The following is a 13,660-nucleotide window of genomic DNA, read 5'->3' on the forward strand; positions in this document are numbered from 1 at the left end:
CTGTTTGGCAACTTCACATAATACAGATTAATATTGAAGCTTTCTAATGCAGGGACACATCACAAGGAACAGTGGAAAGTTCAGTCCCTGAACTGTTAGCCTTAATCAAACATGTTTTAACATATACATTTGCAATTGCAAGTATATGATATTTTATTTGTACAATGTAGGAACATGATAAAAATGGATATTTTCACTAATTTTATTAGAACTTTTTGCCACTCTATGTAGCTTGTGTACTGGAGCTTTAGAATTCACACTATTAAATATTAGTATTGACAATGAAGATAAAATAATTCAGATGAACCTGGTATGAAATTGGTTAAACTTAAAAAAGTTTTAGTGTTCAAATATATTTAATAAAGACAAATATTTGCAGAAGCTCCTGCTTAGGAATGATACTTTAACATGGTTGCAGCATGTAATTTGCATTACTGTCTTATATACTAATAGCCAAGTGGCCGTGAAGGATACTTAAATCCAGAGACTGGAGCCATGAACAGACAAGGCAGATCTTCCTACACTCCTGAAAAGCACCCCTGGTTTGCAGAAAAAACAAATTTAAACATAAATACATTGGGTCCCAGAGATCTGGGAATTATAGTGGGCCAAGGAAGTGGGTAGAAAGGAGTCTCCCCTTCGGCACCAGGAACATAACTTGCCCAGTATCTTAAAAGGGTTTTGACTCAGTAGAGTACCCTGAGATCTGCAGAAAAGTGGAAGCCATGCTGTGTAGGTGTTAAACTTGGAGCACTTAACTAGTGAAGGAGTGCCAACCTCAGAAAGAACTCACTTTAACATCTTTAAGTCTGATAACACTAGGCTTGCCCCCAGTGGGGGATCCCCTGCTCCCACCTCCTCCCTGCCCCATTTACCTGGCCAGTGGGGCGCATGTCTTCCGGGGCTCCCCCTGGTGGCGTGGCAACGGCACGCTCCCGCACCCCACAATGGGCCCATTTTGAGCTGAATCGGGCCTGCAGAGAGGCGATTCAGATCTTTGGCTAGTGCGGGAGTGCTCCCGGGCCGCCCTCTGACCCTGCATGATGATGTCACTTCCCAGAAGTGACATAATCGTGCACACGCAGGAGCGCGCTCACAAGTTAAGGCATCAACACCGGGCCAGGGTGACAGGCTCTCCTGCTGGGGGACTAAAGGCATCTGGCAACCCTAGATAACACCAACATCTCTCATACAAGCCAGCAACTTAAGAACTATAACAAGTGTTTGTGCCTCACACCAGTGAAGTATTCAGTTCAAAAACCTCTGTTATTTCAGTTTTAAACATCTGCCTACATGCCTTCTTATTTTACCTACTTGTAAATAAACCTTCTGTTTCATTTTGAATCTCCCTAAGCCTCATGTGCCAGTTCCTTTGTAAGGGAAATGCAACCCCCTGATCTTTCCCCTACTTAGACTTGGCTGGGTAACCGTTAGAGATGGGCATGAATAACAATACAAACTAAAAAAAACCACGAACAACCTAATCTGCTGTTCACGAACAAGCTGTTCGTGGGGCCCCATTCTAAATGAACAGGCGGTTGTTGCAAGCCTCCTCCGTTGCTGTTCATCAAGCCAGACAGTCTGGCACCTGCAATCAATTCCCATGGCAACTCAGGTAAAGATTGTCTGAACTCTGTCTGAACTCCTGTTGCCCTGGAAACCCCACTCTAAGCCCAATTTAGCTTGATAGGCAGGTCTTCTTTCCAAGTGTGTACTGGAGCTCCAAATTTGTTACAAGAGGGAAAGACCGGGGGGAGGGAGCTCCCAGCTCTGGCTTTCAGGGAGAGGCAGTTGCTGTTAGAGAGACAGGGTGAGTGCATTGGAGCTTGAATTTTCTTTATGTGTGGTGGGATAGGGATCTACCCCTTCAGGTTCCAGGGCTGCTGCCAGGCTCTGGGGCCAAGCTATTACTTATTATTGGTACCTTTCCTGCTGCCTGCTCGGGTCAGGTTTCTGGGAGTGGTGCAGTAGGGATCTTGCTGGCTGGAGGAGAGCCTGCTGGCCCCCACGAACAACAAACAATGAACATGTTCATGACAGGATCATGTTCATCAGTGTTCATTATTCGTTGTTCATGGATGGCAACGAACAACAAACACCATGTTCATTTTTTTCTGTTTGTGCCCATGTCTAGTAACCATACCACTTATATGATTCTTAAGGGTGGGACAAGAAAGAAAATTTAAGCTAAACCTCAACCACGCTACTAAAGGCTTCCCAGCCCTGTATTCAGCTTCATACGCTTGATGAGGAGAAGTTTTACCTCAGGGTAGAGGAAGGTCAGCCCAAGCCTGAGTTAGATGAGGGTTTGCAACAGGGGACAAATGAAGGCAGGTGGGAAGCAGGAAAAAAGGGAGAGCCTGTCGGGGCAGGGAAGGGGAAGAAGACATGCTGAGAAATGAGATGTCCCCCACAAGTCCTTGCGGGTCCCCCATTTGAACTTTTTTAATTAGCAGAACAGGTGTGCTAGAAAGCCACAACCTTTTGTTCAAACAGTCAAATGATGATCTCATCTGTTTCATGTGGCTGTGTCTTGTTAGTCTCTGGTGCGTCTCCCAAGTACTAACCATCACTCAACAAAACTTGTTTTCTTACAGGTTTGGATCATTCTTTTATATACAAGATTATAGTTTCCTCTCCCTGCTTAAAGTGTAATACATTGTTATCAATGCTGCTTGTCAAATTAAAGAGTATTATGTATTTATTATTATTATTATTATTATATTGTCAAAGGGGATTATGTATTTATTTTTTTTCCTAATGCAAATCTTCAGCAAACTCAACATCAGCATTTGCACAATGCCAGCCTTGCCCAGTTCTAGAATTTTTTTAAAGGGAATTGATTTCCTATATTTTTCTCATAGAAGCAGGGTTACCATGTCCCTGGGGCATGAAAGCAAGGGACAGTGTACTGGGGAGTGGGAACCAGATCCAGAGACTTACCTTGTGTGTATGCACAACTCACCTTGTGGGCACATGCACTTCTACGTTGTGCTGCGAAATGACAATTCCTGGTGGGACACAGAAGTGACGGATCAGGGTCCAACTGGGTAAAAATTGTAGCATAATCTAGTGTTTTGTGGCCAGTTTTTACCCAGTTCACCCCTGGCATGACCCTACGCTTCTGTGTTGTGCCAGGAATGATGCCATTCCCAGTGCAATGCAATGCAGAAGCATTCCAGAGCACGTGGGAGCATGCTCTGGGGGATTCTTGCTCCATTCCTGTGCCTTTCTCACTACCAGCCAGGTGTGAGGTGGGGGGGGGCGGGGTGGAGGCTGGGAGCAGAGGATCCCCCATCTCCACCAGGGAAATGGGATCTCTATTTAAAAGTTAGAACATATCATTTATTTGTTTGTTTGTTTGTTTGTTGCATTTCTAGACCGCCCTCCCCATCAGACGGGCTCAGGCAGTGTAACAGCATACAACTTGCAACACACAGTCTAAAAACAATAAAAACATTATAAATAAACATTAAAACACTATTCCATAGACAGTAAAATTCCATATACAATAAAATTGGCAGATATAAATATTAAAATATTGCATTTTAGGCGCAGGGCTTGGCTCTTACATCATGCCCTGCGCCACACTTACGAGCTCCTGCATGGGTGACAGATATAGAATCTATATTTTTAGAATTTATTCCCTATAGCTTCCGTGTTTACTTTTCATTAAGGTCATATATCCTACATTGCCTTTTTTAAAAAGGTGAATGGAGAACACATAGCAGAGTGAAAACTATTTCCAGTGGAAACATGAAGGAAAGTATTTATTTATTTATTTATTTATTTAATTCGATTTATACCCCGCCCTCCCCACAGATGGGCTCATTTCACATGGGAAAACTTGGGGCTAGCTAAAGTCATGCTCAGAAAAGCAATGGAAAATTACATTAAACATAGCAAAGAGTCCAGTAGCACCTTTAAGACTACCCAACTTTATTGTAGCATAAATTGTACATGAACTTATTGTAAATGAGTTCATAAATATATAAATAAATTAATTAATGGATAAAATAAAAAATGTAAATAAGATGAACTTATTTACATGACCTTTACTCCCTGCACCCTCCCCCCCCTTCCCTCACCACCTATATATCTCTGGCCAGTTTCTTCATACCCTCCATGCATCTGACGAAGAGAGCTGTTGCTCTCAAAAGCTTATGCTACAATAAAGTTGGGTAGTCTTAAAGGTGCTACTGGACTCTTTGCCATTTTGCTACTGCAGACTAACTCCTTTGGATCTACATTAAACATAAAAATTGCAGAAGTTGAAAGAATTGACTGAACTGTCTGTCCTATCCTCTCTCAGGTGATACCAAAGAAAAGTGATAGTTTCAGTTCGGTAAGCCATTCTTACTTTCCCATATTCATGTTCGTGTTCCTCAGCCAATTGCTACATTAAGTAACAACCAATAAAAATAGCAGCAATAGGTCATTCAAACAATACAACAACAGCAATTGCAATTTAAAAATATTTCAATTTAGCAGCAATAAAAAATAGTAGATTATAAATAGTGTAAATTTTATTTAGCAGCAGTTAAAGCCAAACAGATAAATGAGGGGACAACCCCATCCACAGCTCATAAAAACTATGACAAAAGCTCGAGAATGACAGTACGTTAGGCCGAGTTACTCCAGACCAAATTTATTGACTGCAGTAAACTCAGAGGCTTGGATACTGCCTATATTTCCATGGGCACAGGGTGGAACGATTTTTCCTGATCCCTTCTCCCACAGGAGATCAGATCCACCCAAGCTGTTCCTGGGGCTATCCCATCTAAGGGGATTTTTTGGGTGGCTTCAGTTATCTTAGCCAGGATCCAACCTAGACTACCTCCCCCACCACACACATACCTTTTAAAAAAAATCTGGCAGCTGCAATTCAACAAAGACGGTGCTAAGCATATAGCTGGAGGGAGGGAGTTTCATGAGCAAAGTGATACCTCAAAGAAAATCCCTTCTCATTGCCAGTCACCTCACTGCTATAAGAACTTATAACTGTAATATACAGGCAAGTGTGTAGGAGAAGGCCAACCTTATGGCACCCAGGTACTAGTCGAAGTTGGATTTAAAAAGTAAGTACCAGCACTTAGTGTTGGACTTGGAAATGAATCACCAGCCAGTACAGCTCCTTCAAAACTAGTGAAATGTGCTTTTTTGCAGGTGTACCAGTTAGCAATTGTCATATATATATGGAATGTGACCACTTTTCCAAGAAAAAAATCCAGCTTGCTTCTGTTGTTGTATACTGATTATTGTTGCCAAAGCCTTTGTTGGTAATGATAATAATTTGATTCTTTGGTATTTACATTATTCAGCCATCCATAGAATACATTGTGTCACTTGGCTATTTGCCTTGAATTTCTTCTTTTAATTCTCATCAGTTTCATGTGTTATCTGAGTTGCTTTTTGTTGAACAAAAATGGTTTTGCTAACATAAGTTGCCAAACAGAGTAGAATATATCTGTCTTCAGAGCTATACTGAGAAAACTTGCTTCTCTTATACATACTTAGTGTTCCTGTTTTGATATATAGTACCTACTTTATCACTATGTGTAATAGCTACTGTGTGTGCCAATTAAATACATCTACCAAACACACCAGCTTTGCAAGAGCAGCAGCTTCCTTATTCTGATTCCATATTGAACAATTTTGAATATAATCTGTAGCTTTGCAGTATCTATGCATGTTTTTCTTCCATTAGTATTGAGTAAAGTGACATTTTGATACTAATATTTTAATATTTTTATTGATATATCTACCATTATTCAAAGTGTACAGTGTTGACATTCATTCATTGCTGTTCATGAAGGGTAACAGAAGAAATATACAACATTTCATAGAACCATAATACCATAAATCAAAATTCCACAAAAGGTTGCCCTTGCATTTCCAAATGTTTCTATTTTTTATTGATCTTCTTTAAGCTTTTCAGTAAGTTTAAACAGTTGGGCTATGTGTTATTCTTTTTTTAAAAAGAATAATTTTGGGGGGAGATTGCCAATAGTTTGCAACTACTAATTTTTCAGCATTTAATAAATGCAGGACTTACACAATGTCATCTTTTACCTTTAACAGTTCTCGTAATATAACCAAAGGTTCTGAGGTCAATCGTTTTCTTTAAAGTTTTTATTGCAATATACTCTCACTTTTATCACCTTTGCACAAAATCTGCAGAAAGGTGTATTACATTTCTAGCATTTGTGTGGAACTGTGCCATAAATTTTGTTCAGTATATAAAGAGTCAGATACAAATTATATTTATTTTAGACCACCTACTATAAAGAACTTTTCTTTCAATGTAAACAATGTTGTACTATTTGGATTATGTAGTATACACAAAAGTAATTCCTCCCAGCATTTTTGATATTGCATTGTTCTACTAACATTTGTCTGCATGGAACTATGGAAAGAAGAGTTATAGGCCAAATATTTTGCTATCTGAAATCTTGCATATTGGAGAATGGCATATCAAAGATCAAGAAAAAATATTACATGACATGTTGGTATTGCCATTCTTTTCACATGTTGTATAAATTCCATACTTTCTGGTCTCTCCGCTTATTTCCTAAGTAACTGGCTGAGATTACATGCAGGACAATCCTAGAATTACTCCAGTCTAAGTCCATTGAAATCTGGAGTGACTCTCCCTAGGATTGCACTGCCAAGGAGCCCCACAGCTGGCAGATAACTGACCCTGTGTCTCTCTCTCTCCAGCCAACATTCTCTATCACCTTTTCCACACAGCTAAAATACACTAATGATTAGATTCTAAACAAAATACAAATTTGTCATTACTACAAAATAGTAATTAGTCCCAGGGAAGAGGGATCAATATGGAATATGACAAATATTCCATATTCAGTAAGGTTTTCTTTAAACTAACTGCAAATTTATGTTTCTATTACGGGGCAAGGCTCGAACCAGTGCAAGGAATAAATTTGCAGGAATATTGTTCCTATTACCAAAAATAGGAACTAAACCCTGGGAAACCTGGAGACTTGCAAAGACTATGTGTAGTTAAAAAAAAGAAGAAAGTGTCAGATCTCACATTTTAATAATGCAGGTCATCAAAGTGTTGAATGTGAATAAATGAATGCTATTACTTAAAGACATTTTAGGACATATATATGTGTGTCCTGTCTGTCACTGTACAGACATGCTTTTCCCATTGTATTTGATTGAGCATTTATGGACTGAGTGATCCCTGATCAGGAGTCATTCATTCAAACACACATTTCACTGCGTTGATTCAAAAAGCACTGAAAGGGATGACCAATGACAATAAGAGCAGGTGATGGTGCAGCAGTCTGATTACTGGATGAATGGATAACGCCTGCTGCACTCAGCCAGTTGTTTTTATGTTCAATACATCTAGGAACATCTGGGGTTTGCTTTCATTTCCATTGTTTTCTCTGTTAACACTTCAGAAAGTCATTTACAAATGAGAACCAATGATGAGAAGAGCTATTGAAGGGGTTGAGGGTTTTAAGTGTCAGTCCTGTGACCTTTTTTCACTTTTTTCTCCTAGTCTCCTAAATCGGCATTTATCAGTGCTGCAAAAAAGGCCAGATTGAAGTCCAACCCTGTCAAAGTGCGATTCTCAGAAGAGGTCATTATTAATGGCCAGGTCTCAGTGAGTGCCAAGATTTTGTTTTTAATTTAAGGGGGGAAAGAATTATTCAAAGTCGCTCTGTAAATGGATAAAATAACACAGTACAATTACTTTGATATCTGTGGGCCACTTTTTAAATTATAAATATGTTTGCCAAAGTGTGCAATCACTTTACATCTAAAAAAGCTTTCATTATTTCAATGAAAGTTGAAACTTCCAGTATTCAAAGGACTTTTTCAAACATACAGCACTAACGTATGGTAGTTCTCTTGTTCATTACCACCTTCTTAGATTATATGGAGATTTTTCTCGCTTGAAAGCGTGATATCTTACATATCAAAGGAGAACCTTCACTCTGACATAAAAATTTGTAAGTGTGATTTTGAAAGTGTGATATACAAGCTTTTCACATGGACCTTGATTTTGCCCAAAGAGTGAACAAACAAGTGACCCAGAATATAAAATCTGAGATTATACTTTACAGGAGAGGGCTGTACTATGTTATTCATTTAGTGCTGTATCATCTGTCACAAAGATCTGTTGAGCTTTAAGGGAGAGAGAACGATAAGCACAACACGCAGATCCCTCTCTTGAGGAAGACGGTGATACATAAAATACAACCGTGATATATTTTAATAATTTAAGAAATCCTTTATTAAAACCAAGGTCACAGTGAAATCTTTGAGTCTTGGTAAAATAAACAATGTCTCAGCATAAATATTTCATAGGAATTATCTCCTAATAAAAGAGCTATTAATGCTTTCCTTTGAAAGATTCCTCTTTGCTGTAATTTTGAATCTGGTTTCTTTGGGTTTGAACTTCTGAATTCTGCATTTGTTCTTTCCTAAGACCACATAAGCACTCATTAGATGAGTCTATATTTTTTTTGTTGCCCATAAACTAACATCTGCAACATTTTCTTGCAGATACGGATTTGTACTTATAATGTTTTTTAAAAAGTGCAACATAAGAAATGCCATGCTGGGTGGCACCAGCAATTCACTCATCTCAGCCTTGGCTATTGACTGTGGCAAGCCAGGGAAGCTCAGGGGATGGGGGAAGAAAAGCAAGAACAATGTGCAAATGAGGCACAGATTTTTTGCTTTCTCACTCCTTTTAAGTCCATGAACAAAACGTTTTCTAACAATATAAAACAAAAACTGCAACAGTGTTGCATTATGTAGAAGATACTGTTGGAGAAGGAAGCTCTGCATTTGAATATAATGATTTGGAACCAGAAAACTTCCTTCCACTGTGTGAGAAGTCTTCCTGTGATGGAAGGGGATGCAATCCAAGGAGTGAAACTGTATCATTGGCTGGCTCTCTGTTACTGAATGAATAACTACCATTGATCAAACATTCTCCCTCCCTCCCTCCTTCTAGAAGCCATCACCAAGAGTGTTACACCCGTCTAAGTACTTTGATGTGAACTCTGTTGAGGATGGTACTGCAAAATACCCCATTGTGAATAGTGGTGCCACACATAGCATAGTGTAAAATATCATTATATGGTGTATAATGTCAGTATATGAATGAACACATTTTATTATGTATAGAGTACGCACACAGAAGACAATGACACTGTACCCAGCGACTCTATCTTCAGTCCTGTCTATATTTGATATAATGTTTCAGAGAGACAACAGTCACTTAAACTGTACATCCTTAGGTTCTGTCTATGTGATTGGGAACCTTGAAAAGGCAAGCCCCTGAGTGCAGGTTTGTTCTGTACATGTAAGCTGAACCTTGCTCTTTCAGTGTTCCTGACCCCATGGATAAAACCTACATTTGTACCAACTGTAAAGGTGCACTCTCATTAAGAGGTTATGCTGAATGTGCATAGGGTGGACCCAGTGGGTGCATATAGATATGATCCTGCTCCCCCCTTTACTCATGTTCACATATTTATGTTTATTATGGTGAATTTAATTACATTTATGCATCAGGGCATTCATTTAAAACATCTCCAGGACAGCAGCAGTCAGTGCCAAGATTGTGTGGTGCTGCTGACACGGACATATTCAACATAATAGGTTTCAGTTGCATCATAAGTCATTCTGTCAAGAAGTATTTTTGACAGCCTCCGCATTGAAAGGTTTTGAGTCTTTGAACTGCTCCCAAAACTAGCATAACCAAAAAATAACAGTTTTTTGTTTTCTGGGAACGTTTTATCTTATTGGAAATGTGCACCCAGTCCATCACTAAAGAGAATTGCAGCACAATCCTAAACATAGTCTGTGTAAGACTGTAACTGCGCAATCCTAAACACAGTCTGTGTAAGACTGTAACTACATAGGCTCATGGTGTTAGTGAGTAACCTTCAGTTTATGCTTTTTGAATGCCAGAGCTGTGTCTTGTAAAGCAACTGGCACTGATATCACTGTCATGATCTAGATTTTATATTGGTGTGATAGTGTAATATTGCATTGATGTATATCAAATTTTAAGACCATTTGTAAGATTGCACGGTGTAAATAATAAGCAGCAACAGATACAGCACATTAATAAGAGAAAAAATAAAAGAATTGTTTTGCTTCATAGGATCTAATATACTTGATATCCAGTGTCCGTTGGTTCTGCTGCTCTCTAAAATGCTCGTTTCTGTAGTTCAGAGATTTAGGCTTATTTTATGCCTAAAATAAGGGCCAATAATCACATTTATTACTCTTTAACAGGAAACAGTTAAGGATAATTCACTTCTTTTCATGCCAAATGTTCTGAAAGTATATCTTGAAAACGGGCAAACCAAATCTTTTCGCTTTGACTGCAGTACTTCAATAAAGGTAGGTTCACGGTTCAGAACCCTTTAACATATGTTTCTCTCCTTAAGGCCTTAATAAAAATCAAGACCATGTGAAGCTTCCATAATACTTTATTGGCAAGGCTATTTTAAAAATTCACAATAGAAATCTTGTATGCGGATTAAAAAACTTGTCCTGTAAGGTTCCCTTATGGTCAGTTTTGCAAAGAGTGAATTAAATACCTAATCAGGTTTAACTTGTTTTTATGCTCATAAAATCTAATGTGTTAGTGAGACAAAAAAGGGGTGGTGATTTTAATGGCTGCAGCTTAATTAAAATTACATGGACTTCACTAAGAAGTGCAGATATGCTGCCAATAGTCAATGGTTTGCCAGCAAAATGCAAAACTAACATTAAGGGATTGATTATTAATTGAAAAATTTGCAAAATGTTCAGTAATATGAGTGATGTGTTAGGGTTATGCCAGTGATGATGTTTTTCCTTAACAGTGTATTACTTCCTTTAATCCCATAAGATAATATCACAGGCCAGGTAACAAGGTAGCATTCTGAATATCCATACATAAACATGATGTAAGAAGAAGCAGATAGGAATGATTGTTTAGGTAAATTCAGGTAGCAATTTTCAAGATAATCTGCTCAAAAAGATCATACAAAGAGATAAGTTGTCAGTCTATGGGAGACAGGATATGTTGAAGGTGACTCCCAACCCTTGCAGCAAGAAATCCAAGCTCTCTTGAGTAAATGGGTGTTTATTGAGATATCACAGGCTTCTTGATACATATGTCCATAGGTTACACAGAAGCAATTAAAGGCATCCGACTGTATACAGGTCTCTTGTTAAGAATGACGCATTGAGCACAGGATACATTATATCAACCCGTTCACATGTTCCCCCACCCCTCCGGCTCTTCCAGCCGAACACAATCAGTAGCGGGACAGAAGGAGCTGTCCCAAGGCCGCTGTGGCGAGCCATCCGAGATAAGGGCTCGTCCGTCCTGAAATCTGGAAAGCAACAGGGAGCAGGTGCAAGAGGCTATTGCAACATATCATAAGCTGAATAACTATATGGAGGGACAGTGGGCAACAGACCTGACATTTCTGCCCCCCCAAATGCCTCCCCTCACCCTCCAGGTCCCAGCTTGTCCGGGTATCTTTTGTGGAAGTTGACGGTGAGTCGAAGGGCATTGATGTGGTAGTGTTCGACCCACTCCCGGAATGCTTCGTCGAAGTTTCGCCACCTGATTAAGTAATAAAGTTTTTTGTTTTTTAATTTGGAGTCCAGTATTTCCTCTACTTCGTAGTGGACTTGCCCGTCTACTAGGGTAGGATGTGGAACTCCTTTTTCTGGATGCCATTCGTCCAGGGCAGGGCTTTCTTCAGGAGGCTGAAGTGGAACGTTGGGTGGATTTGGCGTAGGTTTTTTGGGAGTTCTAGTTCCACGGTAACATTGTTGATTACCCTCTTGATGGGGAAGGGGCCAAGGTATTTGAGTCCCAGTTTTTTCATGGCTGGTCACTTTTAAAGTTCTTGGTAGAGACGTTCATCCGGTCCCCAGTGCGGTGCCCATCGGCGAAATTTTTGTAATCCTCCTTGGCTTTTTTCAGGGTGTCCTGTGTCATTTCCCATAGGGACGTCAACGTAGACCACCATTCTCCCAAATCCCCGCTTTTTGGGATTCGGGGTTGGTTGGAAAGGGTAGGGCTGTTCCCTCATATCCTTGTACTATTTTGAAGGGGGGGGGCTCCAGTTGAGCTATGAACCACATTGTTATATGCGTATTCAGCGAAATGGATAAAGTCTGTCCAATTATCTTGTTGATAATTGATGTAGCAACATAAGAATTGTTCCAGCACTTGGTTAGTGCATTCGGTTTGTCCGTCGGTTTGAGGATGAAGAGCAGAGCTTAATCCCTGTTCAATGCCAGCAGCTTGTAGGAGCTCCCACCAAAAGTTGGCAATGAATTGCATGCCTCGGTCCGAGATTACCTTGAGGGGAAAAGAATGTAGCTTTACTACATGTTTCATAAATAGATTAGCCAGTTTTTTGGCAGTGGGGATAGTAGTACAAGGTATGAAATGGGCTTGTTTGGAGAATAGGTCCACTACCACTAGGATACACTTGTTCCCTTTGGAGGGTGGTAGGTCCATGATAAAGTCCATTGAAATCACTGCCCATGGTCTGGGTGGGGTCTCCAGGGGTTGCAGCAGCCCTGGGGGCTTTCCCCTCCTGGGTTTCCCCATGATGCATGCTGGACAGGGAGAAACATATTGAGAGACGTCTTGTCTCATGTTGGGCCACCAGAATTGTTGTTGTACTAAGTGGAGTGTCTTTAGGTAGCCGAAATGGCCAGCTAGTTTGGAGTCATGGCATTGCTGTAGGACCTCTCTCCGCAAGCTGTGCGGTACATAGAGTTTACTGCCCCAGTACCATTCACCAGCCTCCGTTTGTATTAGCTCACCCGCGGGTGTGCTCTCCCCCTCTTTTTCCACCTCAGCTTTTACTTTCTCCCTCCACTCTGAGAGATCAGGTTTCTGGTTGATTTGCATTCTTGCTGTTTTGCTGCGTGTCATCACCACTCCCCCTAGTTGGATGGGTGAGAACACTGTGTCGATGACCTCCTCCCTTTGACTGTCATGCTGGGGCACGCGTGAGAGGGCATCTGCTAGGAAGTTAGCCCACCCAGGGAGGTATTTTAGTGTAAACTCGAATTTGGAAAAGAATTCCGCCCACCGCAATTGCTTTGCATTTAGCTTTCGGGGGCGCATAGGGCTTCTAGGTTCTTATGGTCTGTCCAGACCTCAAATGGGTTTCCAGCCCCTTCCAACCATTGCCTCCAGGTTGTGAGGGCGAGTTTTACCGCAAACACTTCCTTTCCCCAGACACTCCAGTTACATTCAGTGTCTGAAAACTTTTTGGATAGATAGGCACAAGGACGTAGCTTCCCCTCCTCATCGGGTTGAAATCAATGGGCTTAGACTGGAGTAACTCTTCTTAGGATTGCATTGTTAGTGTTCCACCCTCTTATGTCCCCTCTCCCACCCCCTGCCAGCACACTGCTTTGTAAATGGTCACTCTTATTTATTCAGCTGCTCCCTGTCCCCTCCTTTCTATCCTTCTCCCCCTTCCCTCTTCCCCCTCCTCTTTTTTCTTTATTTTTCAAAATCTTTTTTTCTAAATCCAGCATAGGATCAAAGCACTGATGGTTTGCAAGCGTGTTGCAGGTGCGCAATTCCCCATTGCTTTAATTACTTTCATTTTTTGGTGTTCATAGGGGTTGG

General features: G+C 40.5%; 1 protein-coding gene across 1 annotated transcript in view; it reads left to right on the plus strand.

Moving 5' to 3' along the window:
* FRMPD4 (FERM and PDZ domain containing 4) overlaps positions 1–13,660 on the plus strand; it is a 143,796-nt gene that overhangs the window by 81,092 nt on the left and 49,044 nt on the right. Inside the window, exons 5-6 of the mRNA XM_054974171.1 lie at positions 7,535–7,639; positions 10,294–10,401. Coding sequence (XP_054830146.1) covers positions 7,535–7,639; positions 10,294–10,401 — 213 coding nt within the window. The remainder of the gene's footprint in view (positions 1–7,534; positions 7,640–10,293; positions 10,402–13,660) is intronic.

Source organism: Eublepharis macularius, chromosome 3, assembly GCF_028583425.1.
Source record: "Eublepharis macularius isolate TG4126 chromosome 3, MPM_Emac_v1.0, whole genome shotgun sequence".
Taxonomy (NCBI): Eukaryota; Metazoa; Chordata; class Lepidosauria; order Squamata; family Eublepharidae; genus Eublepharis; species Eublepharis macularius.